The 24,904-nt window shown below is 35.7% G+C and overlaps 1 protein-coding gene across 2 annotated transcripts in view; it reads left to right on the forward strand.

Moving 5' to 3' along the window:
* LOC131049756 (uncharacterized) overlaps positions 1 to 24,904 on the forward strand; it is a 137,321-nt gene that overhangs the window by 88,729 nt on the left and 23,688 nt on the right. Inside the window, exons 15-21 of one of the 2 annotated variants that reach the window (XM_057983821.2) lie at positions 2,480 to 2,537; positions 17,498 to 17,557; positions 17,777 to 17,818; positions 17,901 to 18,028; positions 18,175 to 18,310; positions 18,403 to 18,480; positions 24,739 to 24,855. In XM_057983821.2, coding sequence (XP_057839804.1) covers positions 2,480 to 2,537; positions 17,498 to 17,557; positions 17,777 to 17,818; positions 17,901 to 18,028; positions 18,175 to 18,310; positions 18,403 to 18,480; positions 24,739 to 24,855 — 619 coding nt within the window. Of the gene's footprint in view, positions 1 to 2,479; positions 2,538 to 17,497; positions 17,558 to 17,776; positions 17,819 to 17,900; positions 18,029 to 18,174; positions 18,311 to 18,402; positions 18,481 to 24,738; positions 24,856 to 24,904 lie in introns of those variants that run through there. The other variant, XR_009106805.2, reaches the window with a different exon arrangement.

Consider the following 24,904-nt stretch of genomic DNA (forward strand, 5'->3'; position numbering starts at 1 on the left):
AGACACACCAAAATTGAAACAACTTGCCATTTGTTTGCTCTCCTAGATTGCTAGTTCCTCCCTCTGCTGCAGAGAGGAATCAGTCCACCTATGGCTTCATCCACTACATTAAGAGAAATAGACTTACTTCAAAACGAGCTGCAGTTCGTGGTGCCTTGAGACATTAGGACCAACAAACTATTGAGTATCGACAAACTCCAACAACACGTTGGGATGTTGATCCTAAAGATATTAGGTAGTTTGATGAGGAGGAGGTGCCACTAGGACTAGTTAGACTGCCATTGGATGATCCACTTTTGGCAGAGGGTGGTAGTGACTCAAATGGTTCTGAGTCTTTGGATATTGATAGCCCGAATGAGGCTTAATTTCAAAGACTGTTGTACAATGCATTTTGATGTTTGAAACTTTTGGATATTGATAGACCATGGTTTTTTGATGTTTAAGATTGCTGTTATAATGCTTTATTGAAATTTATTATATAGTTATACTACTACTCGCATGATTTATTTACATTTTGATATTGTTGTTATCAGTTATTGACATATCTATATCTCTTTCCCTCTCTCTCTATAATATATTAATATATTTTGAAAAATTCATGCGCGCGCGCACACACACACACACACACATATATATTTCAAATTTGTATACTCTGTCCCCTTTTGTCCCCTAATTTTGGCTCTATAGGAAATGTCCTATAAACATGTCCCCCTATCCTTGTCCCCGAAACGCCATGGAATTGTAGTTTTTTCTAAATGGTGAAGTACTTTGGGTATTTAAACCACAAGTGAGGCTTTTGAACTAATTTTCGACTCCAATTACTCCATTAGTTCTCTATTGTTTGTTTGCTTTTATCTTCGGGTCTTGACTTAGTCTTGTTAGTAAGTGAAGAGAACTTAGTGAGATATCAGTCCTGTTGACTGATTCATTTTCAAATTAGAAATCATGCAGAGCTGGTGTCTTAAATCAGGCGTTGACAAAAATTCCAATGCATTGCAATTTGGGTTGCTTGCCATATTGAATGGTATTTTTTGTAGTGCCAAAACTTTACGGAAACCATTCTTATCTCATTTTGAAGTAGTGCCTTAGAGAAAAGGCTGTGCATGTGGAACATTGTGAGGATTGAAGGAGCTAGGTGAAATAGTGTTTCTTGAACTCTCTTTAGTGTTGGTGGAGGAATGCCAAATCCATGGGTCAGTAAAATAATATCATTAAATTAGGGCCAGTAAAAAAATCTCATTAAATTAGGGCCAGAATTTTCATCATGGATGCAACGACTTCCTTTGTTGTCCTCTAGATTTTCTCTTTGTTATAGCTGGAAAATAGGGACATCAAATGTTGTTACTTTTCTTTGTTGTCTTGGTCACACAACTTGACATCTTGGCCAGTTATTCGAGCAAGGTAGTATTTGAGACATTTGATACCTTATCTTATATTAAACCTGCAATAATTTTAGGTTACCATGCCCTTGACTGCACCTGGTGTGTCATACTTCCATGAAGGGTTCTTCCTACATTTTTTAATGCCTTGCACACTTTATGCCTTGTAGACATTAACAAAGACTAGATTATGGAATGTAGACATTAACAAAAACTAATTAGTAGGGTTTTGAAATAGGAAAGAAAATAGGAATAAAAATGTAAGGAAATGCCTATTAAAATGCACTCCAATTGTCTATAAATCCTTACACAATTGCTTGGCAATCACTTCATGCAGCTGAGATTTAAATTTTTGAGAGCGAAAGTGATAGCAAAGGTCACTTTTTGGGGTTTTAGTTTTTTATTCCCTTGCATTTCCTAGACCAATTCTCTTTGTTGGACTCTCTAATTCCAATTGAGTTTCTTTGAAGATTTTGTTGGGTAACTTAGGAACGTATCAACTGACTTGGTTTGCAATCATTGGGCAGAACAACTTGTGAGTACCCGCTGTGTTTATAACTTGTATACTCCTTGAAAGCTTAACAAACGTCTTGAGTTGCAGACACTTTCATGTCAGTATGCTTATTATGGGAAGGGTGGGGGGGGGGGGGAGGACATTAGTAGTCAACCACTGCATAATGATTATTCAGCTTTGCCCATTGATATGCCCAATCTTGTTCCAGTTGCATGTATTAGGGTGAGTGTTTTGGAGATTATCTGTTACGGTGGCATGGCAATGGACAGTATAAAGGACTCTTTCAAAGGTTATCCAATTTTCTAAGAATCTGTTTTGCATAGAACTGTCATTTCATTTATGTCATTTTCTTAATCTGTACATTGATCTGGGACACCACCATTTATCAAATCTTTTGCAATGATTATATTTCCATGTAAAGTTGATATTATTTTTTCTATTAGTGTTATGAGGCCAATGTTATGCTTTGTCTATTTTTCTCTTATAATACATGGCAAAATAATCTTCATGTGAGAATTTCATCCATATTGAATGATACTAATGTTGATATCTTGTCACATGCTTTCATTTGCTGTTTCTTTTTCAGTTTGTTCGAGGATTGCTTTCAAAGACGATGGTATAGGACAGCTGCATGTTATATTTTGGTATGTTGATAAGAATAGATTTTTTGCATCTTAAGCTATTTTTACGATATAGTTTATGTTGAAGCTTCAATTTACTCTAGACCTTCCTTATTTCTCAACCTAACTAATTATAGGGATAAAAACATCACCTGTTTCATATTTCTTATGGCAATAGCTGCATGATAATAAAAAAATGATATTGAAATGTCAAACTTTTAGAGGAAGTTTTTATGGATTGTTTATGTAAAATTTATATTGAATGCAATACTGTTTCAGAAAAGGTAATTGTTACACGATTCACCTTTTTGGAAAGCCCAGATTACTGGGATCGTACCAAGCATTTATTCATGATGTATTTGCATGCTTGGTTCAAGTTAGCAACTGCATCACCTCAAAATCTTGAACTCCTTGTATGCTTGAATTTACTTGGTTGTAAGGCCCTAAATCCTTGACACTATGGCAACAAGTGATCTACTGCAAACATGAAATATTTTTTTTCTTTTCAAAAAAGAAATAGAAAACAAAAGCAGGAAACAGAAGTTAGAGCACAATTTTGTATAGCTTTTCATTTGTACAATTATACTATAAAATATCATTACAAATTAGATACGTCAAGGTTTTACTAACCACAGTTTCCAGAAGAAAAGGGTCTTTAGAGGACATTGCATAGAATGGAAAACAATTAATATTTAGTGGAAAATAATATCGATGTATCAATCATCCCAATGATGGCCACAAGGAGTGATCTAGAATATGTTATAGAACTTTCATATGCAATCTTTCTTCAAGCCCATTTTGTTTTAATTTTTGAAACATAAATACTTTGGAAGAGTTCAAATTCAAGTAACATATGACATTGAGTATTGAACTTTGAATGGTGAACTCAACATTGACTGAAACATGTAAATACAAATATATACTGTTTGATTCTTGAATATTATATTATCAATAACCATGAAGATAACTATTTGAAAACGCTTCTGTTTTTAAAAAATTGTTGACGTAGCTGATAATATGATTCTCTAATAAGGTCATCTGCAGATTGGAATGTCCGAAGGGTGTTAAAACTTCCCTGGATAATCCCTTAAAATGTAAACATCCCCGAGACTTTTTTTTTTTTTGTGAAATGTCTCAGGGATTTGAAGAAAATGCAGAAAATATGGGGTCTGGTGGCGACTCTCAGAAACATCTGAGATGACTCTATTAGGGTCATGGCTCCATGGAACACTATCTATAAGATGCCTAAATGTGGCAAAAGTGTTAGCTTTTAGTGATCAGATTAACAGTATAGAACAGAAAACCAAACTAAAGTAAAGCACACACATAACACGCTTATACCCTGGGAAAACCTCCCTCTTGGAGGTGAAAAACCCAGCTACAATATCTCAGATCTTTATTAAACAATAACCAATTGAATCTTTATAATGAGCTTCAACACTTGAAGCTATCAGCAAACTAAACACAGTAATATCTTCCAGCTAGGGCACACTGTAATAGTGAACTTATCTGCAGATGTTGCTGTCACAAAGATGAAGTTCGCTGATGATGTCCACGGCCTTCAATGACAGTTCGCTGACCTTCAAGTGAAGACTGCTGTCAGAAAGGAAGGTTTGCTGCCCTTCGGATGGAGTTCGCTGACCTTCAAGGGTGTTCGCTATGCTTCCAATGGTGTTTGCTGTGCATCTACAGATGTTCGCTGTTGTATTGCAGAGATAGTTCACTGAAGATGAGATGAACAATGATAAGTACTTTGTACTTATAGGTGACTTGACCTTTAATTCTTCAAGTCGGCTAGCATAAATCAAATGTATTAGAGGTGGCGCCAAACTGAATTAGGTCCACACATTATACATTAATATAGGTCATGACCTATATGCAAGTCACAGCACGTTACATATGTATTTGGCATAAATCACCCAAATAGGACTCGATAAGAGAAATTGCAAATTGCTAAGGCCAAAGGCCAATTAGCAATTAAGAGAACTAGGTCGGCCCAAGCAAGGGATCCGACCTAGCTATAAATCAACAAAGCACCAAAAAAAGCCATAGCAAAGATGGCAATAAGGGTGTTTATTAATTTATAACTAAGCTGCTGAATTGGGTACGGGTTCTGGTACGTGGGTACGGTGAACTCTTTTTGGGGGCCTGTGACGTTTCATACTCAGAATCGGCCTAGTTTTTGAGCAATTCAGCAATATAGATTTATAACTATTGTAAGATGGATCATGCCTTTTTGGATATAAAGTATGTGTTTTTAATGTAGATCTTGAGAACAAGATTTCCTTGGAGCACCCACTAGATTTGAATAACATGTGGAGAGGAAGCTTTTATGTAGGCTTATGAAGTTTCTCTGTGTTGAAGTAGTTCCCTTGGTTATGGTGTGAGAAGATAGATAAGGTAATTTTTGTCTCGTGTCTTTCACCAGATGGAATTCCGACCATGTTATGTATGAAAAACATGTTAATGTCATAAGCTGATTATAGTGCTTTAGGTAAATGATTTGATAATCACTTTAAAATATCACCTAAAATTTTCAAATCAACAACCTAGAGCACCATAATCAGCATTGTCTGTGCTGCTTCCGAAGTAAAGCCCTTTTTAACAAGAAATTAGTTTTGTAGCCTAAGTGGTTATGAATTATCAATTATTATTACACTATCAAAGCAAACTAATTTGTAAATGGAAGAAACATGTTTCCAGATTGTTAACACTGCAAAAAAAGCCTTGAAGAAATTTTAGGTGAAAGTTAAAAGCAAATTTATTTATTAGTTTGGTAACGAATTACATTAAAGTGAATTTAAAAAAAAAATTTAGGCAAAATTTAAGTTCGAATCCACCTATAGTTTTGGTACAAATTGTAGTCAGTTGTACTTCTGCTTAAGTTGGATTTACTAAATTATTTGTATTTTAAAAATTCAAATATTATTTTTTATACATTACTTTTATAGTGATGGCCCCACTGTTCCTAAAATTTGAAACTTTTTTGCCATCCACAAGATTGTGTCCCCATCCATGAAACCCAAAGAAACACTAGGAAATAATACTTTCTTTGTTACTAAGCTCTACGATGAGTTGTATTATATATTTTTAGAGGACAAACTTAGAATTGTTTTCGAACTTTCCTAGCATACAAGTATTGTAATTGAAGGGAAATTTTCATTTCTTGAGCTATATATGCACTTTTATGTTGAAGAAGTTTAATGTGAATATATGTTGATGATGAGATACTCTGTATCAGTCAGGAGTAAAGCTAATTACTAAGTGTCATACTAGGAGTTGATGCTGCATTTTTAATCAACTTGTTGAGAGCTTACCATACTTGACTTTTACTGAGTTTTTATTGTTCCTTTGCTGTTGGAATGGTGAGTAGTGGGTGTTTTTGGCATGCATAGGAGCCAAAAGAAATCTATTGTAAAAGGAGATTAGAGGATACTAAGGTGGTGGTGGGCACTTGGTGTGTTATATAACATGGTTTGGAAATGAGATGTGGACTCTTAACAATCTACTTCTAGTTATTTGTTTGATATGGATCACTTGGATCAGGAAGTAGATGTGGACCCTCTATGGTCTACTTAGTACTACGTGATTTAGGATTGATATACAAGTCGTGATAGCCCCATAAGAAATACCACAACCATTTAACAAATACACAAATAAAAAAATATTACATGCCTTGAATAGATGGAACATTCTACCTATATTAGAAAATTAAACAACTAATAATTTGCTTGACTATAATCTAATTTGTCTAATATCCCATTTAATAGCTAAAATAAATGTAATCTATCATCATTGTGATTTTGGTAAATGATGATAATAGCATGACAAAGTTACTAAAATTCTACATCTAAACAATAGTGCAGGATGCATATATTCTCATGTAGAAAACAAGAACAAATATTGGATTCCCCCAATTGAATGATATCAGCTTTGCTCTAAATGATGGCAAGATTGTCGATATAGACAATTAGTACCATTATCTCTTCACCACTCTTTTTGATATAGAGATTGGGGTCACAATAACTTATTTAGAGGATTAAATTGCTAAGATCTCAATCAATACTAGGTTTGAGAAGCTTGCTTAAACTCATATATAGAATAAACCAACCTGCAAACCAAATGTTCTTTTTCAAGAACCTAGAATTGTTTTAGTTTGACCATTGAACTATGTAGAGCTGGAATTTTCTTAAAGAGATCTCTAATAACCTTGTTAGCATTTTAATTTGTCCATTTCAGGACAACAGAAAATGGAACAGCATGTGAAGTATAAGTTTTCTTTGAATTTGAATGGGAGGCTTTCTTTTGAAGACTGAAGTAGATGATATATATTCTTACATGGAAAATTAAAACAAAAACCTAGAACAAGTATGTTTTCTTTGAGCATGTAGTATAAACAAACAGAAATGAAAACCTTTTTTTCGTCCCTAGGCTAGGGCACAAAGCTATTCAGTCCTTCTACATAAGATATGAGGTTTTGTGTTTTTGCTTAATAAGGAAATCTGAATATCAACAAACATTCACACTTTCAAGCCAAAGGCAACACAAAAGGGTATAATGCAAAAATTGAATTGATTTGAACAAAGACACAGGTTGGAAAAAGAACACAGGAAATTGCGTACAAAGCCACAATCACCAACTTTAAACAAACCTGCATTAAAAAGCCTACAAATTCAATAAAGCAATTCAATCTACTGATATACTTATACAGAACATTTCATAAAAGACTTTGAAGAACAATTTTAGTAGCAAGTAGGCAAGCCAAATTCTATTGAAAAATCTAAGTGTCACTAGCTTGTGCAGAGTGATGAACTCCTTAAGCTAGTTAGTTTTAGTTAGTGTAGCTTTGCCTTTGCCATCCTTGAGGATTCTTTTTTAAATATTTTCAGGGACTACCTCAAAGAGCTTAACATCACCTTGCCATGTTCTTGTTTCAAAATGAGTCTCAATCATTTGAAAATCTATTGGCTCAACATCATATATCGCTTTTTCCTCTGGAGGAATAGCTATTCTCAAAATCAAATCAGTTCTTTTGTAGTCTAAATTGCTTCTTCGATGTCTTAGGTCTAGTCGTAAAAGAATAGAAGCAAGTGCCACAATATCAAACTTGATAAGAAGAAACAAATTACATATTTCTAGTTACCCCACATCTCACCCATCTTGGTGCCTCTCTCTCTTGCTCATGTCTTCTAGGGGGAATATAGCAAGGGATAGTGATCGTAGGAATGTTAAAAACATGGAGTTGGAAGATCCTATAGATGAGATGGGGAAGGAGTGGAAGACATCAAGGGTTTGGATGTAGAGGCAACATCTAGACATACAATTGAAGTGGAACAAAATAAAGTCTTAGAAAGAGAAGTGGGAGAAGCAACAATTGGAGGAGACGATCCCATCAAAGGTTTTAGTTTTTTCATAAATGAGAGCTTTTAAAGATCATGATGATGTATAGTTTGGAATTTTAGTATACTTTTGTGACGTCCCCATCTTTACCTAAGAGAGTTAACGAACAATAAACACATTTGTGGTCAAGGGAGTGGCAAACCTTGAGCAGCGATAGCTAGTAAGAAGATAGTAGAGGTAATGTACATACATAGTTAGAGTAATAACATATTCAGAAAATCATGAAGACTAATGAATAAGACGATTTTCAGTAGAGTTATAAGGGATAAGACAAATGTTGATCACCTTTCCAAAAGTGATGATGGGCAACATGAGGACCAACTATGCATCCTGATCAAGGATCATCGGTGAAAGATAGAATGATGATTGCAAAAGAGTTGGAACCGATCAGCTATAGACATGAAGTCAAGTATTGAGCATCAACTACTTCAGATAAATCAAGGCATACCGAAGACTCATTTGATGAAGGACAATGATACTTATGTCTTCTATTAATATGAAGACCAATCACTTCACCGATGGAGGAGACTTGTAAGCAACTGTAAAATATTTGCATCTCGATCATCATACATATGTGAAGACTCATGAATATGATTCCATCGATTAGGTATTCGGGTTGGTAAGATTTATGAGAAAATAGTGATGAATAAAGACTAGAAGATAGATTAATGTTAATAGAATGAACAGATTGACTAAGTATGAGAAGATAATATCTAGAGACTCAATCATCGAGTGTAATGAAGACCAAACATTGGCATTATTACCAGTCACATAATCTGGCAGAATCTGAAAGTAACAATCAACACAATATCGATATCGATGTGGTAACAAACAACAAAACATATCGAATACCTCTAGAGGATGATGCCAATAAGCCATCCATGAATTGATCCATGATAACAAAAGAGTTTCCGATTACTTCAGAATTGAGTATCGCTGCATATCCAAAACGACCGAGGATGACTAAGCAAAATTAACGAATATCAATTAAGACAAAGTAATATCAGACAACGATTAAGTCAAAGGCAGCGACTTGAATGGAATAATTAAGGGCAACAGTTAATATATGCAATTTGAGTAATTAACAAATAGCAATTAGCTAACGCTTAACAAATAGTCATTAAGCATGAATAGATCGATTTGGTTGTGTTATGAAGAAGAGTGGTTGAGAAGAGATGTGTCTCTTCGACATTCAAGAGGTACCACCCCTTCATCAAACTAGATATAAAATAAAGATCAAAACTCACTCAATTGAACATTGGTCTTGGAAACTTATTACTCTTTATCCTTAATTGGATCTTCTCTTGTGAGCATCGACCAACTTGGCTAATTGTAATGTCCCCATTTTAGCTTGACATCAGATGATGTGTCGTTAGCCCGTTTTTCTTTGGTCATGAGGGCTAACGAGGACTTTACAGGGACTAGTGAATGATTTGGCCCAGGCAATTTCAGTTTCAGGCCATTCGGAGGTGTTCTGATAGGGTTTCCAAATACTTACTATTTATAGTGAGTTGTGGCTCAATGGCAGGAAATATTTGATGCATTTTATAATGCTAGTATTTATGGTGATCAATATTTGTCATCAGGTTTGCAAATTTAATGAGCCAATCGAGCGATTAAATTAAAAGTTCCTAAAGTTAACTTTAGTGTTAACTTAAAGTTGGGACTAATGTTTAAAGGGAAAAATTAGAAGTTCTCTTTAATGTGGAGACAAAAGGAGTTAATGTAATTTAATTACACTAATTTTTTATCCCACATTTATGGTGCATTGGGATTTGTGCCCAAAAAGAGTTATAAATGAGAGTTTTTAATGCTGAAGAGAACATCTTGGAATTTGTGATTCTTGGAGTTTGAGTTTTTGGTGTAATATGGAGATTTATTGGCAATGGAGGATGTACACCCTCTCTTGCAACATTTCCTACGCTTGTGAAAGACCAGGGTCTGGGGAATCAAAAAAACAAATAGGTATTGAATGGTTCGATTGGCAAAGATATCTAAGTTTGTCTTTGAAGTTCAGTATATTGGCAACTTTAGACAGGCATTTATTTAAGCTTCAGCCATTAAGGAAGAGGGTTGCAGAACGACATTTGTTCCAAAAGAAGGTTTCTGTGTTGTCAAGGAAAGGCGTAGCAGTCATTAGTTAACCACGACAGCCACAGGGAGGAATCACTATCCGAATATAGTGTTGGGTGGTGTTGATGTGGCTAAAGTTGGCTGACCAACTCCTTCCGATCAACACAAAATAGAATTTGTTGAGTATCGTATCCTCTCTTGTATAAGGAATCCCTAATGCTGTTTTAAGTGATCAAAGGGGACAACCTCAAGGTTCCAAATGTCAGGTCACGACTGCAAGATGGCTCAACGGTTTGGTGTGTTTTCCTGGTAACACAAGGGGGCTTATGTTCACAACAAGCTGGTATGCATCTAACGATGCTAATTCTCAAGTTGGGAAATAAATAACGAAAGAGAAGGGTTTAGGGATCCTAAGTGCAATGATAGGAATGACTAGTGCTACGGGTAGACAGATTTCCATAACCAATTCTTGTTTCGCCAAAGACACCCTCACAACTCGACAAGAACATTGCAAGCTCCAAAGGGATGAAGGATTTTCAGACTGGAGATACTCATCTAGGCACCCAATTTTGGCGCAGCCTAAAACAAATACCTATAGTTGAACTAAGCACAGTTTTGGGTTCATACTAACCATGCACGGTGACCTACAATCAACGGGCCCCCAATGCATCAAATACTTCCCACAGTTTGCCATTAAAATCATTGAACTCTACTTCTAACCAGCTGGAAGGAAACCATGCAAACAAAATAAAACCAAAATAACAAACATCATTCTGCAATGTTCATATATTGATTTAGTTGCTATTACAACAATTTCTGTAACAGTTCTATGCTGCTCCTAATAGTCTAACTACTAAAAGTCTAACCTTCTACAAAAAATCTAACCCTATACAAGAGAAGGCTCTTGCCTTTTATAGAGTTTACAATTTGAATCAAAGGCTTGGATTGACTGCATCCAATAGTCCTGATCTGCCTTCTAGAAACTTGGCAGCTTTAACCCATTCCTAGTGATTTCTCAGTTGTCCTCCCAACCATATTCTCAACCACCTACAATTGTTTGGCAATCAATTCGGTCAATCAGGTAGTTGGAAATAACTGACTTGTGTACCCCCTTCACTTTAAATTCATTAGACGGGGGCCCACAGGTAGTCATGTACATTAAACAATTCAGTTTTGCAATTGATTTTCTGGAATTAATTCCAACTGTGTATTTTTGATTTTGCACATTTGTAGCATTTTGAGTGTTGCAACTGTCTTCAGTTTTGCTGGTGGACTTCAACTTGTCGTCTGGTGATGGCTCATTTCTCCACGCTTCACTTTATGCTCCGCGGTGCGTTCGACATTCTTGCCTCCTGGCGTTGATTGTGATCTGCAAACAATCCATTTTGACCTGAATCAATCACTTCGCAAAATTAAATGAATTTAATAAATATTAATTTTTTAGGCAATGTCGGGCTTTGTTTTGGCGAAGATGAAAGATGTTTGCCTCTCAAACAATATAAATCCCCTTTTGCAAAATTAGGGTTTTAAGATTAAAATGCGTGACTTTACATGGCGTTGATTTGTGCGATCTTGTTTTGTTTTAAACGCTTCCTCTTTTTGATGTTGTGCGATTTTGGCTATGTTTTACAAAACATGGAAAGGGCTGAATTTTTGTATTTGTCTCTTTCACTCAGTTAAAAATTCGGTCAAAAAGGTAAAAAGGTGCAATGTGTGTGACATGCAATATTTCCTTTTAAACATTCCTTTACAAAATTCGGATATTTTGAAGAGAATGTGTGACTTTGGTTAGCGATTTTCAAACTTTAAAGCACCCTTTTCCTAAGTCGTAGATTTGGCCACTTAAAGTGTTTTATAACGTCCGACCTTTCAATTGGAAATGCGTGATTTCTGTTTGAACATTTGATGCTTTAAAGTGATTTTCTTTTCTTGCTAAGTCGCAAAACCTAGTTGCCCTTTCAAAACTTATGAAAAAATTCGGCCATTTCACACTAAATGAATGATTTTATCCCTTGGTTTTAAATGACCCTTGCTCACATAAAACTTCGGTCATTTTGACTAAAATGTGTGATTTTTCACTTTGCTCTTTAGACGCCGCTTTTACTTTGTTATAGAGTTCGGCCCTTGGGAAAGTTTTGTGCGATTCTTTGGTTGAAGTTAAATGCCCCTTTTTCCAAACTCGGCCATTTCGGCCCAAATGCGAGATTTTCCTTGTTTTTGTTTTCCAACGCCAAAAGAAAAACAAAGTTCGGGTATTTTGCTCTCTTTGCACAATTTCATCTTTAAGTGTTTTGTTTTAACTTCAAGCTTTTTGATTGTTTTGCGACGTTCTATTTTAAGTTGTGACGCCTCCCATTTCACTTGTGTTTTCAAGACTTCAGCCAAATCAGTCAAGAACTGCGATTTTGGTTTACTTTGGAAAATTCGTGATTTTAGGGGGAAAGAAGAATGCGCGAGTTTGTGTTCTTTTCTTGAACGCCCTTTCATCTTACACTGAAAATCGGCCGATTTCACTTCTACGCGTGAATTTCAGGTTCAATCTCCCTGTACAACCCTAACATTCCTGCGCGACTTAGGGTTTAGAAGGCGACTTTGGGTTTCTGCTTGCCTTTTCTACAAAAAATGAATTTCGGGTTTTGCAATAAGAATGTGCGAGTTTGGCTTAAATCGGGTTTTTGACAAAATGGATGAGTATGCCGAATTTGGTCTGACTTCCTCTCTATCAGGCAGATTGCAAAAATGGGGGTCACCTGTCCAAGACGGGGTGGGGTGTGCATAACGCACAACAGGCAGCTGTTAGCTGCAGCGTTAGAAGCTGGTAGACTGGGAGAAGAAAGCGGCAAGGTGACTTACAACTGGGTCGTAGTACCTTATTCAGCAGGGCGTTGCTATTGGAAGAGCATTCACATACCATAACGCAGGGTTTGGCTGGTGCTGGCCGAACACTTGGAACAGCTGGGACGTAAATGGTATAACAGCAGGGGCGTAGCTCATGAGAGCCGTAGCTGTGTCATTCACTTAGAACTTGCAACAAGTTTCAAGCTTGACTATTTGCATCGCTGGAGATGAGTAGAAGAGTGTGGAAGTTGGGTTAGAAACACCCAGCAGTGAACTTAGTAATTTACGGTATTTGATGCTGGTCGTGGGAGTTTGGGTGGAGCTGGGCACAACATACAGTCAATTCACAGTCACAGCACATTCACTGTAACCAGGTTCCTAATGAAGTTGTTTGTTTAAACCATGCGTGCTGATTGCCAAAGTTCGATTATTCATTGCATTGTTGCAAACAATAGTTCTGTGTATAAAATTAGTAACCTGTGACCATTAATGGAATGAAAGATTTGCATAGCTGCTACATGAATGCATTTAATAAGTGTTGACCATTAATGAACGTACACCAACTGTTTGTTGAAATTTCTTTAAGTTTGGAATATTTTTTCTTGTGAACCTTATTGTGTTCTTCCAAGACTTTTTTCCAAAACATATAAAACGCACCAAGTGCAGCAAAACCTCAGGAAAACTCCAAAAATCAGACATTGCTTTTCAAACTCAGGCAGTGCATTTCAGTTGTATCAACAAAACTCAGTCCTATATATTAAAGGGAAGATTTCAGTTCTGTGGTTAGTTGTGTGGTAACTGTTTGACAAATTTCCTCATAGACTGTTTGGGAGAATTTGCAGCAAAGGGTCAGCCATTCTACAGCAAAGGGGGCAGCCCATTACACTAATTCGGTTACAAGCATATAATTCTAAATCTGAGAAGGCACCATTGATTGCAAGGGAGGAAAGGACATATTAGACACAGCATCAACAATATTGTTGCAAGTTAATAATATGAGATCAGACACAGCAACTATATCGCTATAAGAGATAACAAGGATCAGGCATTGCATGGTTTACGTGTTCATTTCAGTGACAGCAAAGCCATATTGCTATAAGCAATATCATATTATATTATTATTGGAGCATTCCAAGTGGTATCATATATCATTATTCACAGTAATATTTGAGACTTGAAGTGAATAAGTCTCTTGCAATTGATTCTTTTAAGTTAATTGTCCCTATGTTCATAAGTCTTAAGATAAGGGGACATTACAGCGGTATCAAAGCCAACGAACCTGCCAGACTGTGGGAAAGCTTTCAGAAGTACAAAAAATGAGGACAAATCAAGAGTTAGTACAATGATAGACTGAATCCATCAAGGTTGGAGATCATGATGATGTATAGTTTGGAATTTTATTATACTTTATCATCTCCCAATTTTAAACTTTCTTCCTAGTTGTGTCTTTGCGAGGGATATGCCTCACTCTATGTCGTGGACTAGTGCTTTCATAAGCATTTTTAGGATATCGTTTCAATGACATGCCTCTTCAAGGTCATCATTAAATGACAATTCTGTCTTCCTTAAGGTTTGAAGCCCTAACTTGGCTTATTTAGATCAAGTGATGTATGCCTTCAGTGTACTAGTCATCCCTCAATTTGAAGCTTGCTTCTTAATTGCATCTTTGCAAGGGATATACCCCACTGTCAGTTTTGGTGCACCTGTGCTTTCACATGCATATTTGGAATACCATTTCAAGGACGTGCCTTTTCAATGTCATGATTAAATTGCAATACTTTGTGCCTAAGAGGTTTGAAGCTCAAACTTGGGTTTTTGAGTTGGACATGCATTTAGAGGGCTTAGTGTCTAGACAATGGTGCTTCAACTTATGATCAGTGGCATACTGAAGAACCCATCGTGTATTATGCAGTCTAATTTTTCTGCCTAACACCTTTGCCATAACATTGTCTTTAGTCTTACATTTTGCCTTCACAAACTCAAGTTTTTTGTAATTCATTCTTAGTTGTGAAAGATACTAAAATTGGCACTTTGTTCTCCAGAGAGGGTGGCTTTCATATCTTTCTCTCTAGTTGATGGTGCTGACGGTATCTTAATCCCAATTTTGCTATAGACTATAGTATTAAAGCTTTCTGAGTACTTGTGAGGGTTTGTTTGAGGAAAATGAGTAAATCAAGCATAAACTTGCAACTTGGTAGAAAATTAACTTGCAACTCGGTAGAAAATAAGTAAACCCATCTGTATTTCAGTCAACATAATGCTTCATGCTGTGGATAAAACTATTTGTTTTGTTTCTTCTGTTTTTCCCTATGTCAGACATTTTGTTGATGTTGTCCTTGCAGCCAAAGAGAGGCATCAACAGTTGGGACACCGTATGTTAGTCCAAGTTTCCCATCATATTCAGCCCTAAGTTTCACTTAATACATTTTGACAGCTAACTTCATCGCCTCATCAAAATCCTCCATTATGTTTTCTTCATCAGGAATGGACAATTGACTGAATTTTTTAAAATGGTGATTCAAATTGGGTCTATCTTTGATGGTGGTACCTCTCTATGCATTTGTTAAGTTCTTAAACTTTCCCATGCACCCACCACAGATTTGTTGGAAACTTTTGGAAAAAAAAACTCAGGTTTTATTCCTCTAGATTTGTAATATCTTTTCTAGTTGCTGATTCTTGCTGATTTTTTGTCAAGTTGGATTTAAATTAGCATATTTGTTGATGGACTTCCAATGAGATAGCTGAAGAACCTTGAGAGTGGCTCATGTATAGACATTGTTTGATAATGGTCACTCTTTGTGCCAAGCATATTTGTATTTTGTGGGCAGTGCACTCTTTATTGAGGTTTCTTTATAGTTTATCGTATGCACACATTTGGAAAAGGAATATTGCTACCAATTATAAATGCCATCTATTTTGAAATATGTAAGATTTGCCAAGGTACACCCTGATTTTAATATGAATTAATTGATCTCAAATGATTAATTAACTGCCTTGTAGGGTGAGAGTTTGACCTAGGATGGTTGAAAGTCAATTTTCTAGTTTCTTCTTGTCACTTTTTTTCCTTTGAAGCAAGGGTCCCTTCTTGTTTACAAAATTTAGGGTTTCCCAATTCTCGTAATCATCCTTCCATTGCTGTATATTGACACCATCTTTGCAAAGATTTAAATATTTTCCTATGTTACCCCAAGTTTCCGAGATGGGGATAGCAAGGGACAGGGGGTGCATTTCGGGGACATGAACGACTGGGAGGCCATTTTTAAGGGAATGGCATTAATAACACACCTATTAAAAAATTTAGGAATTTTTTTTAAAATATGAAGAATTCAAATATTCGTATGATAGCATTAATAAGGCAATCATCATATACATCTTAGAACTACAACACATAGCAACAAACAAATTAAATTTTAACAAAATCTAATTGCATTCATTGCCAATGTGCATATATATAAAAATTACAACAAAATGCCCTAAGGATGCAAGTTTCAACTACAAAATGACAAAAATATAGAAATATGCAGCTGTCCCTAATCAGCATCTCCTAATATTGCATTAAAATCGGAGCCTAAGTCATTGCCACTATGAGAGTGACTTGGTTTTTCACAACTGTGCTCTTCTTTTTTGTTTTCTTGACAATTTGCAAAATGACACAAAGGAGCTCTTTTTCTTGTTTGAAATATTATAATACTTTTTTTAGGTTTACGTTTTATATAAAGGGGTCTGGCTGTCTGGGGGCTTTTGTGGGCCCCCACACCCCTTTATTTTGCATTACTTCTATGTTTTTTCTTAATGGAATGAAAATTTATTGGGCCATAGCTAGCCGTCCCTAGGACAATTAGGGGATGTGTAGACATCCCTTGGTCATTTCGGTAACAGCTAGTCGTCCCTTGCCATTGACTTTCATAAACGTCCCCAAGACGTTTCCAGTTTTTACAAAAAATGGTAATGGCGCAGGGACATTTCCGGCCTATCTTTGCATCCCGAGACATTTCCTGGTAGGGATGTCCCTATTTTGGCTGGGGATGTGTCCTCAAGTTACATACATATTTTCCTTATCTATAATTTGCTTCTTTCCATCTACTTATTTCAACCGATCTCTAGATTGTGATTTTGCTGAAATTAATCTCAAACTGGATATAGCTTCATTAAAACTTTAATTGTGTTTTTTGGAAAGTAGACATGACATCTCAAGGTGCAACAATAAAGATCATTTAATTGAAAAGCTCACATTGTTGCAAATAAGGGCATATTAGGATGAAAAATGCAGTGTTCTAAAATAAAGAAGGAACTATTGAACTTGGCTAAGCCAAATACAATTCTAGGATGACACTATGATTTCTTCTCTTCAATTTGAGTGTGATATATAATATAAATAATAATTATTTTTACTTATTTCATGTTCTTTGAAATAATTTTGGAGTTTGCATTTCTTAACACCAATAAATGTTTACTCATGGAGAAGAATTTCTTATATGTTTAGAAAGGTGTCGAGATCATTTTACATGATGCTGTATAATGGTTACTGCATTGCCCAAAAACGTGTTTTAGTACACTTATCTCATCTTTAGTTTTACTATAACTTGATAGGTTTATGCTAGATAGTCATGAAGACCTCAATATTAAGATTCTTTACCTAAAGTGAATTTAATTTTGGTTATTATCTGTTACAGATAATTGCTAAGTTGGAAGGCCCTGCTGTGAGTCAGTATAATGCTTTGCGCTTACTCCAGGTAAGGCATAAAATCCTATTTTATGTTGTTTATATATGTAAAGTTGTATTAAATAACATACTTATACCATGTTACTATTGGACCGATGCATGATTGAAATATATTGTTACTTTCAGCATGATGTGCTTGATACAACTAGACCTGGATAAAATATTATCTATTTTATCTTGTTTTGCTTCATTGCATTCAATGTTAACCATCCCTGTCTTTGAGTTGCAGGCAACTCTGGATGAATCAATGTATGAGCTAGCAGGAGAACTGGTACCTGCATTTCTAGTGGTGTTATAAACAGTTGCAATAGTGGATATTCATCATGTAATTTTTTTTGGTATGGCATGTACAGGTTAGGTTCTTAATGCGTTCGGGAAGAGATTATGAACTTCTAACAGAATCTGAAAAGACACCACAGAGATTCCTTGGCTCATTTCTTTTTCGTTCATCTTCTCAGAAACAACCAATTGATATGAAAAGGTATATAGATTTATGGTTCTAAATAATATTAAATAATAATCAATTTATGATGCTTTGAATTAATTTTAATTTTTAAATGATATTGATATGAAACATGCCAGTTTATGATGCTTTTGACACATCTTAATGAACTTCATTTTCATCAGTCCCTCAAACAAGGAATCAAGTGCCCATATTGCTTCTGTGAAAAGCATACTTGAATGCCATGCTAGCTATTTGATGTCTGGAAAGGAACTTTCCAAGTTGGTTGCATTTGTTAAGGGAACCCAATTTGACCTTGTTGTGAGTTCTGCAACTATTATTGTTGATCTAATTGTTTCTTGCTTCATTTTTCTGCTGAATAGTGTTTAACATCTTTTGCATTTCATTTACAGGAATATTTGCAGAGAGAGAGGAATGGATCTGCACGGCTTGAAAACTTTGCTTCTGGTCTTCAAATAATTGGACAAAAGGTGACACTTAATTATATATTGAATTACTCTATATGGAGATAACTGGAGTATGGGTTTGGAGGGTTGTACCTAATTAAAGTGAAAGGAAAGAGAATGTAAATGTGAAGTAAAGTCTGGGCATGTGTGGAAGCATTGAAAATTATAAGTTGTAAAACATATCGTTAATGTGAAAATATACCACATTGACAATGCCATTCAATGGAAATGCTCTTCATGCACTGCGCCCTGATCTTAACTGTCATATACTTGCTGTAAACCTTTTAGTAGTTAGGTTAGGGTCAATAAGGTTAATTAAAAGTATGAATAGAAGGCCTATTGATAGAAAAGTCAATGTTCCATTGTAGATCAAAAGGGAATGGTTATTTTTAGGAATACCACCAATCCAGTTTATATGTACATTTAATGTTTGGAAAATTGGAAGTATCTATCAATCTCTCACCATTTTGGCAACTGGTCATTGTGAATGGCTAATATTGTATGAAAGTAGTTGACTTTGAATTGTAAGAGAGTTTGAGCTAATCAACCACCTGGTCAATTCTATCATAGACCATTTTATGGAGGACTCAAAATCATACTACTACTGAAAGTTGTTAGCAACAGAAACAGTTTCATATCATCAGCTGTTGAAAATGTTGTCTTATATTGCAGGTGGCTGTAAAGGAACCTAATGTTTTCTTCATATGGTGAATTAGTAATTTTGGGATAATTTATTTCAAGAATGTGATATGTTTGCTTGGCAAGTGGTAAGCTACAAAATTTCCTTTGAAAGTCGAAACTTATGCATTTTAATAGGATCAATGATGGCCATCCAAACAAGAATTAAATTAGGGATTCAGGGTGCACTTTGCTTATGAAAATCAGGGCTTTTGATGGAACTGTGCTCTCCTGTTTTTAACTCTTCCGAGGATCTTCTGAGCACAGTACCTGTTAGGGTCAGGTTCCCCTTGCTTCCAAGTGAATGTTTTTAAGAATTTTCTCGGAGAAGATAGGAAGTGCCATTGGGGAATACATTACAGCTCTAAGTGCAATAAAAACTCAGAAATCTGCAATCATGCATGCATTTGTGTTAGTACTAATTTGGAAATGTGTTTGTGCTAGAAAGGATAATGCTGAACTTGGGACAAGTTTGATGGTAACAACCAAAAGATTGAGAATATTCCTTCATGGTGTCAAGCATGGCCATTTAGCATGGGTATCCTCCACTAAATGAAAACATAAACAACAACCTGCAACACACCAAGAACAAACCAACACCTTGATGGATCATGAATCCAAGGACGAAATTCCCCCCCAAAATCAAAACATAACTTTCAACACCAAGGATGAGATAAAAACACAACCAAGAAGACCAAGGGTGAGGATAAATTACAAAGAGCCTATGTGAGAAAATCTGAAGTATCCACTCACTCAATGAAACAAATCAGTTTAACAAATCCCTTTGAAGACCTAATGAAACCAGTGATGGAGAAGATGGATGGTATTCAAGGTAGCTATGACACAGACAACTTCTATGGATCTAAATGATTATAGAACAAGATCAACAACAAAGAGGCAAGAAAAAGTCTTTCAATTTACATCTGTTGCTGACCCCTCCATATCAGTTTCCAGAGAAAAATTTAAGTTCATTCCATTGGTTGGTCAAGTCAAGGATGCCCAGGTGGCTTTGGAATATCATCTCAAGTACTTTGGCAGATCATCTCAAGTAGAGAATCATGAAAACTATATTGGTGGCAATTATTCCAACAAATTGATAGTCAAATTAGGCTTTCATGTTCTCTAAATGAATTAATTTCTTTTTTTTTAATGGTAAAACTACTACTTTCTTTTTGGCTGAGTCCTAGCTGAGTTTTCTGTTGAGTTTGTGCCAAGTCTCGAGTCCTTATCACACATTGTGAGACATCACTAAAACCATTTTCAAAAGTTGAACAGAGCATGATTGAACGTAGTAATCTGTCACGATGTCAAGATTCCTTACAAATGTTATACAATCAAACTTGTAATATTTTACCCTCTCTCAAACAATTGTGTTAGGGTTTAGCACGATCATTTCACAATTTAGTTCATAGATGTGTATCATGCTCTAATCCTCATCTCAATATGTGGAAAGCTTTCCCTTGCTTTGTCTCAAAGAGAGATCCATGACAGGGCCAACCAAATCTCTTGCTAATACTGTTGATGCTATTATGAGATGACCTTGTTTCTTCTCCCAAAAAAGATGTGAGAAAACTTGTCTTCAAATCACAAACCTTGCAAATTTTAAATGCCTTGGTTAAGCTGTTCAAATTGACAACTTATGATGATATGTGAGTCATCTTGAACACACTCCCTCATGATCATTGCTCGAGGAAAAGCAATTTTGGGAAGGGCGGACTGTCATGTCTGCTCTTTGAAACTAAGGACTTAACCCAACTGCCCATGGGACTTGCATATTTTACCTGAGGGATACAAAGACATACATGATAAGAATAATGCATTCATGCATCAACTAAAGTGATGAAAAAGCTATGCAACTAATATCAAAGGAAATATAATCATACAAGTATACTAATGTCGAAGACATCAATTATCTTCATAAAAACAGAGATAAGGCAGCAATAAAGTAGTTTTTATTAATAATAAACAGAAATAAGATCTGACTTAATAATTATAATGAGCTGCAATCAAAACAATAATTATGATTACTTTAGGACAGCGACTAAACATTGTTTATAGCATCCCCCACACATATGATTGGCCAGCGATTGTGATTAGTAAAACAAAGATTATGTTGGAAAGCATAAATGCAATGATTAGTATATCAAACAAAGACAAACTAAGAGGCATTGATTATGATTAGTAAAAGAGGGGCAGCGACATTAATGAGTAAATAATGACAGCAATTAGTATACACAAACAACCATAAGGATTGATTTGTATATTCATGTTAAAGGCAGCGCTAATATAAAGAACAGCAAAGACAGTGATTAGTTTAAAGAAAGGTTATAAAGTAAAGGTGATGTCCTTTGAAAGGGTTCTCACTCTTCAAAGAGATACCTCTCTTCATGGAGGCTTAAGGATATAAAAAGAGATCAAGTGGGGAGGAATAAGGGGGCATCAGACTTTAGATCATTAGGGAAGGACCAATCAAGAGAATTGTCCATTAAATTGAACCAGATCAGATATTATATGAATACCCTGCATTCAGAACACAACAGACTTGTGTTGTAGCAAGTGATCGGTATGCAATGTGATTATATTGTCAGTCTCACTATTACTAGTCTGCATTGTTCATAGATCCACATGAAGAGCTTCAAAGGTGTCATTTGTGTCCCAGTATGTTGGAAAATTGAAGATGGTGGCCATGTTTGTGTGCTTTCTGCAACAAGTTATTTCACCATGTGGTTGGAGGCCAAACCACAAAAAGAGAAACCTTTCGTTCTCAAATTGTCAGCATTGCAATTAGCTTTAGTTATCAAGTATAGCCAATTTTAGGATCCTATTAAGGAGTGTATTCTTGATCTTCTCAAGCATGGAGGAGAAACAGTGGACAAGCTCACAAAGCCTCAAACACATGTAAATGAGGTCTTTCATAAGAACACTTGATAGAGAGTTTGACAATCAAGTTCTGCTATGGGACAAAATTCACAAGTCTAGAGGAATGCACAAAATAATTGATTCCTTTCAAAATCTGGCATGTCTGTTGAGATAACGCATACTATCTTTCTTGTATGGATGGTACACATCTACCCTTGCCTTATTGCAGGCAGTTTCTAAAACATTTCAACCCTTAAGGTTCTGGTGCCTTTCCCACTTTATGTTTTGTATTGTGTTTCCCCGTTATGTTACATGATTTGTAATGTGATGTTTTTTGCCAATAACATAATGTGTTCGAATATTTTCTTGTTTTAGGTGCTTGTTTAAGTTAGGTGTTAGTTGATAGGCTTGACTTTAGTGCCTACAAATGAGACATTGATCACTTATTTTTCTAAAAATCATATAGTTCTCCTATGGTCCATGTTTGTATCATGGTTCTGACAGAGAGCCATTTGTTGGTACCCATACAAAATCTTCTTTTAGGCCTCCTTTTTTGAGATAATTGTTAGTATATCCTTGGTATCATATCAAGTACAAATCAGTGATCGGTTTTCTAGTTAAGATTGTCAAAGTTGTTTTGTTTTGAGTCTTTTCAAACTAACAATTTTGCAGCGAAAAGATAATTTTAACGAAAGATCTAAAATATTGAAACAGTGGAGACAGCAAAGATGAACCCAGAATGGATGTGGTAATTTTATCGGCCATGCTTGAGGAGAAATGGTGGAAGAAGTTTCAGCTGACAAAGTGAAGGAATTGTTTAGAGGCACCCGATATAGGCATTTGAAGATAGAGCAGAAGGAAATGATCATCAAAGTTGGAAAATCAACTGGATTCTGTGTCAATTGTTTGGGTGAAAAGTCAAGCATGTCTTTGTGGATATAAAGTCAGTAAAAAATGGTGCTAAAGGTGGTAGATCCATAAGTGATCAGCACCCAGTTCCAGAAGTATGGCAGTGGGTTTAACAAAGCACACAGTGTAGAAGGAAAGATTATAGTCTAAGTATGAAAATCTGGTGAAAAAAGCTAGAATAGGCACCATTTTAGGTGGCAAGTATCGATGAAATTTCGACCTAAGAGATAAAACAGGTTAATACTCTATAAAAAACTTTGCCTCCAGTAAAAAGGAGAAAAGATTTAAGTTTTGGCACTGTTTCAAGGTGGCAGAGCCAGCACAAAACCATGAGAAAAGGGTGGCAAGAGCTTAAGTAAAAGGGTGGCATATTTTTAAGGTGGTTCTGTTAGGTGATTTCAATGCCCATGTGGCAAAGCCAGCAGATTGATTAGTGATCCATGCCCAACCAAAACACATGGAGGAGAATCATTTTAGGTGCTGAAGTAAAACAGTTTAGCCATGGCAAAGTTTTGCTCTAGATGAAGAAAGAGGGCAAATGCGAGTGAAAGTTCTGCCTAAGTACAGAATGGGATAGGTCAAATGTTGGGCATCGAAATGGAGTGGATTAGTTGCACCAAATTTTCTAATGATAGTCAGTTTGGATGCCTTATATTGTGGTTATATTTCCAATCAAGGAGAAAAGCAAACAGCAGTCAAAATTTTATTGAGGTATCCATAAATGAGGGTTTCTAGATTTCAGCATTCAGAGACAAGCACGGTTCTTGCTGCTTTGCTGAAGTGAGTAATCAAGGATTTCAACCACTACACTAGATTTGATAGTTTGAGCATAGGTTTACAAGTTTTAGAATCATGATGATTAAGGTTTTTTTATCACATCACATAGATCAACAGGTTCAGCATCCAGTTGGGATAAGTAGATTCACAGTGAAAAAGGATGTTTGTGCTATATTTTTTGTTCAAACCCTATAGAATGATTCTGTACTGTTATGGTCAAGGTTGACAGAAATTCATCATAGTATCCAACCTGGAGAAATTCTTTATTCGAAGTTTTCAGTTTCAGAGCATCCAAAAAGACAGAATGTCCATCAAGTCAATCCAGGAATGTTTGACAAGTTCTATTGGCTACAGGAAAAAGTTTTGCAAGCTTAGAAGATGCAGCCAAATTTGCAAGTCAAAATTATTATAGAATTTCAAAAATAACTTAACTGGAAGGACAGAAAACCTCTCTCTTTGAGGGTTTTAAAAACTTTCAAGTGAAGACACATCTTAGCTTTGTATGGATGGCTTTTGGTCCTCAATTCTGAAGTTTTTGATAGTGGAGGTGTGGATTCTGGCTATTGGGTGCAGGAAATAGTGTGCTGGGTTCACCACTTTTTAGCTGGCTAATGCAGTATGGAATGATAGGATATGCAAGATTGATTGACTGTAGCTTTCTGCAATGTATTAGTGGTTTTAGGTCATGCTTAGTTTGCTAGCTGTTATATGAATGTAAACACTTTTGATGGTCTTTTGCTCCCAGGATTTGCAATGTAATCATTTCAACTGGTAATTCCTGTAATCTGGCAATGCCCCTTTGTCTTCTACACAGTAAGGTTTGGTTGAATGTAAATTTTACTTCAATAAAAAAATAAAATGGAACTCATTAAATACACTCGTTTCTGTTCTTTTGTTGTTGTTAAGTTTGTTATCATTTGTGGAACAATGATATCAGTAACTGGAAATAAGGAAAACCTGATCAAATGTCACTCTTTTGATTTTTCTCTCTTCTTTAAAAGAACTAAAATTGTTTCTTTTCAGATATTAAACTAGCTTATTTGTTGTATGTTTTTGCAGCTTGGTATGGACTTGCTACAAAGTCGCTTAGATGCAGAATTTCTTCTAGCACACATGTGTACTGTTAGTTTTAAGGAATGGATTGTAGTGCTTGCCACCCTCTTGAGGCGTGCAGAGGTATGCATATTACATATTTGTGTTTACACAGATTATTTTCATTCAAAAA

The sequence above is a fragment of the Cryptomeria japonica genome, chromosome 2, assembly GCF_030272615.1.
Source record: "Cryptomeria japonica chromosome 2, Sugi_1.0, whole genome shotgun sequence".
NCBI classification, from domain to species: Eukaryota; Viridiplantae; Streptophyta; class Pinopsida; order Cupressales; family Cupressaceae; genus Cryptomeria; species Cryptomeria japonica.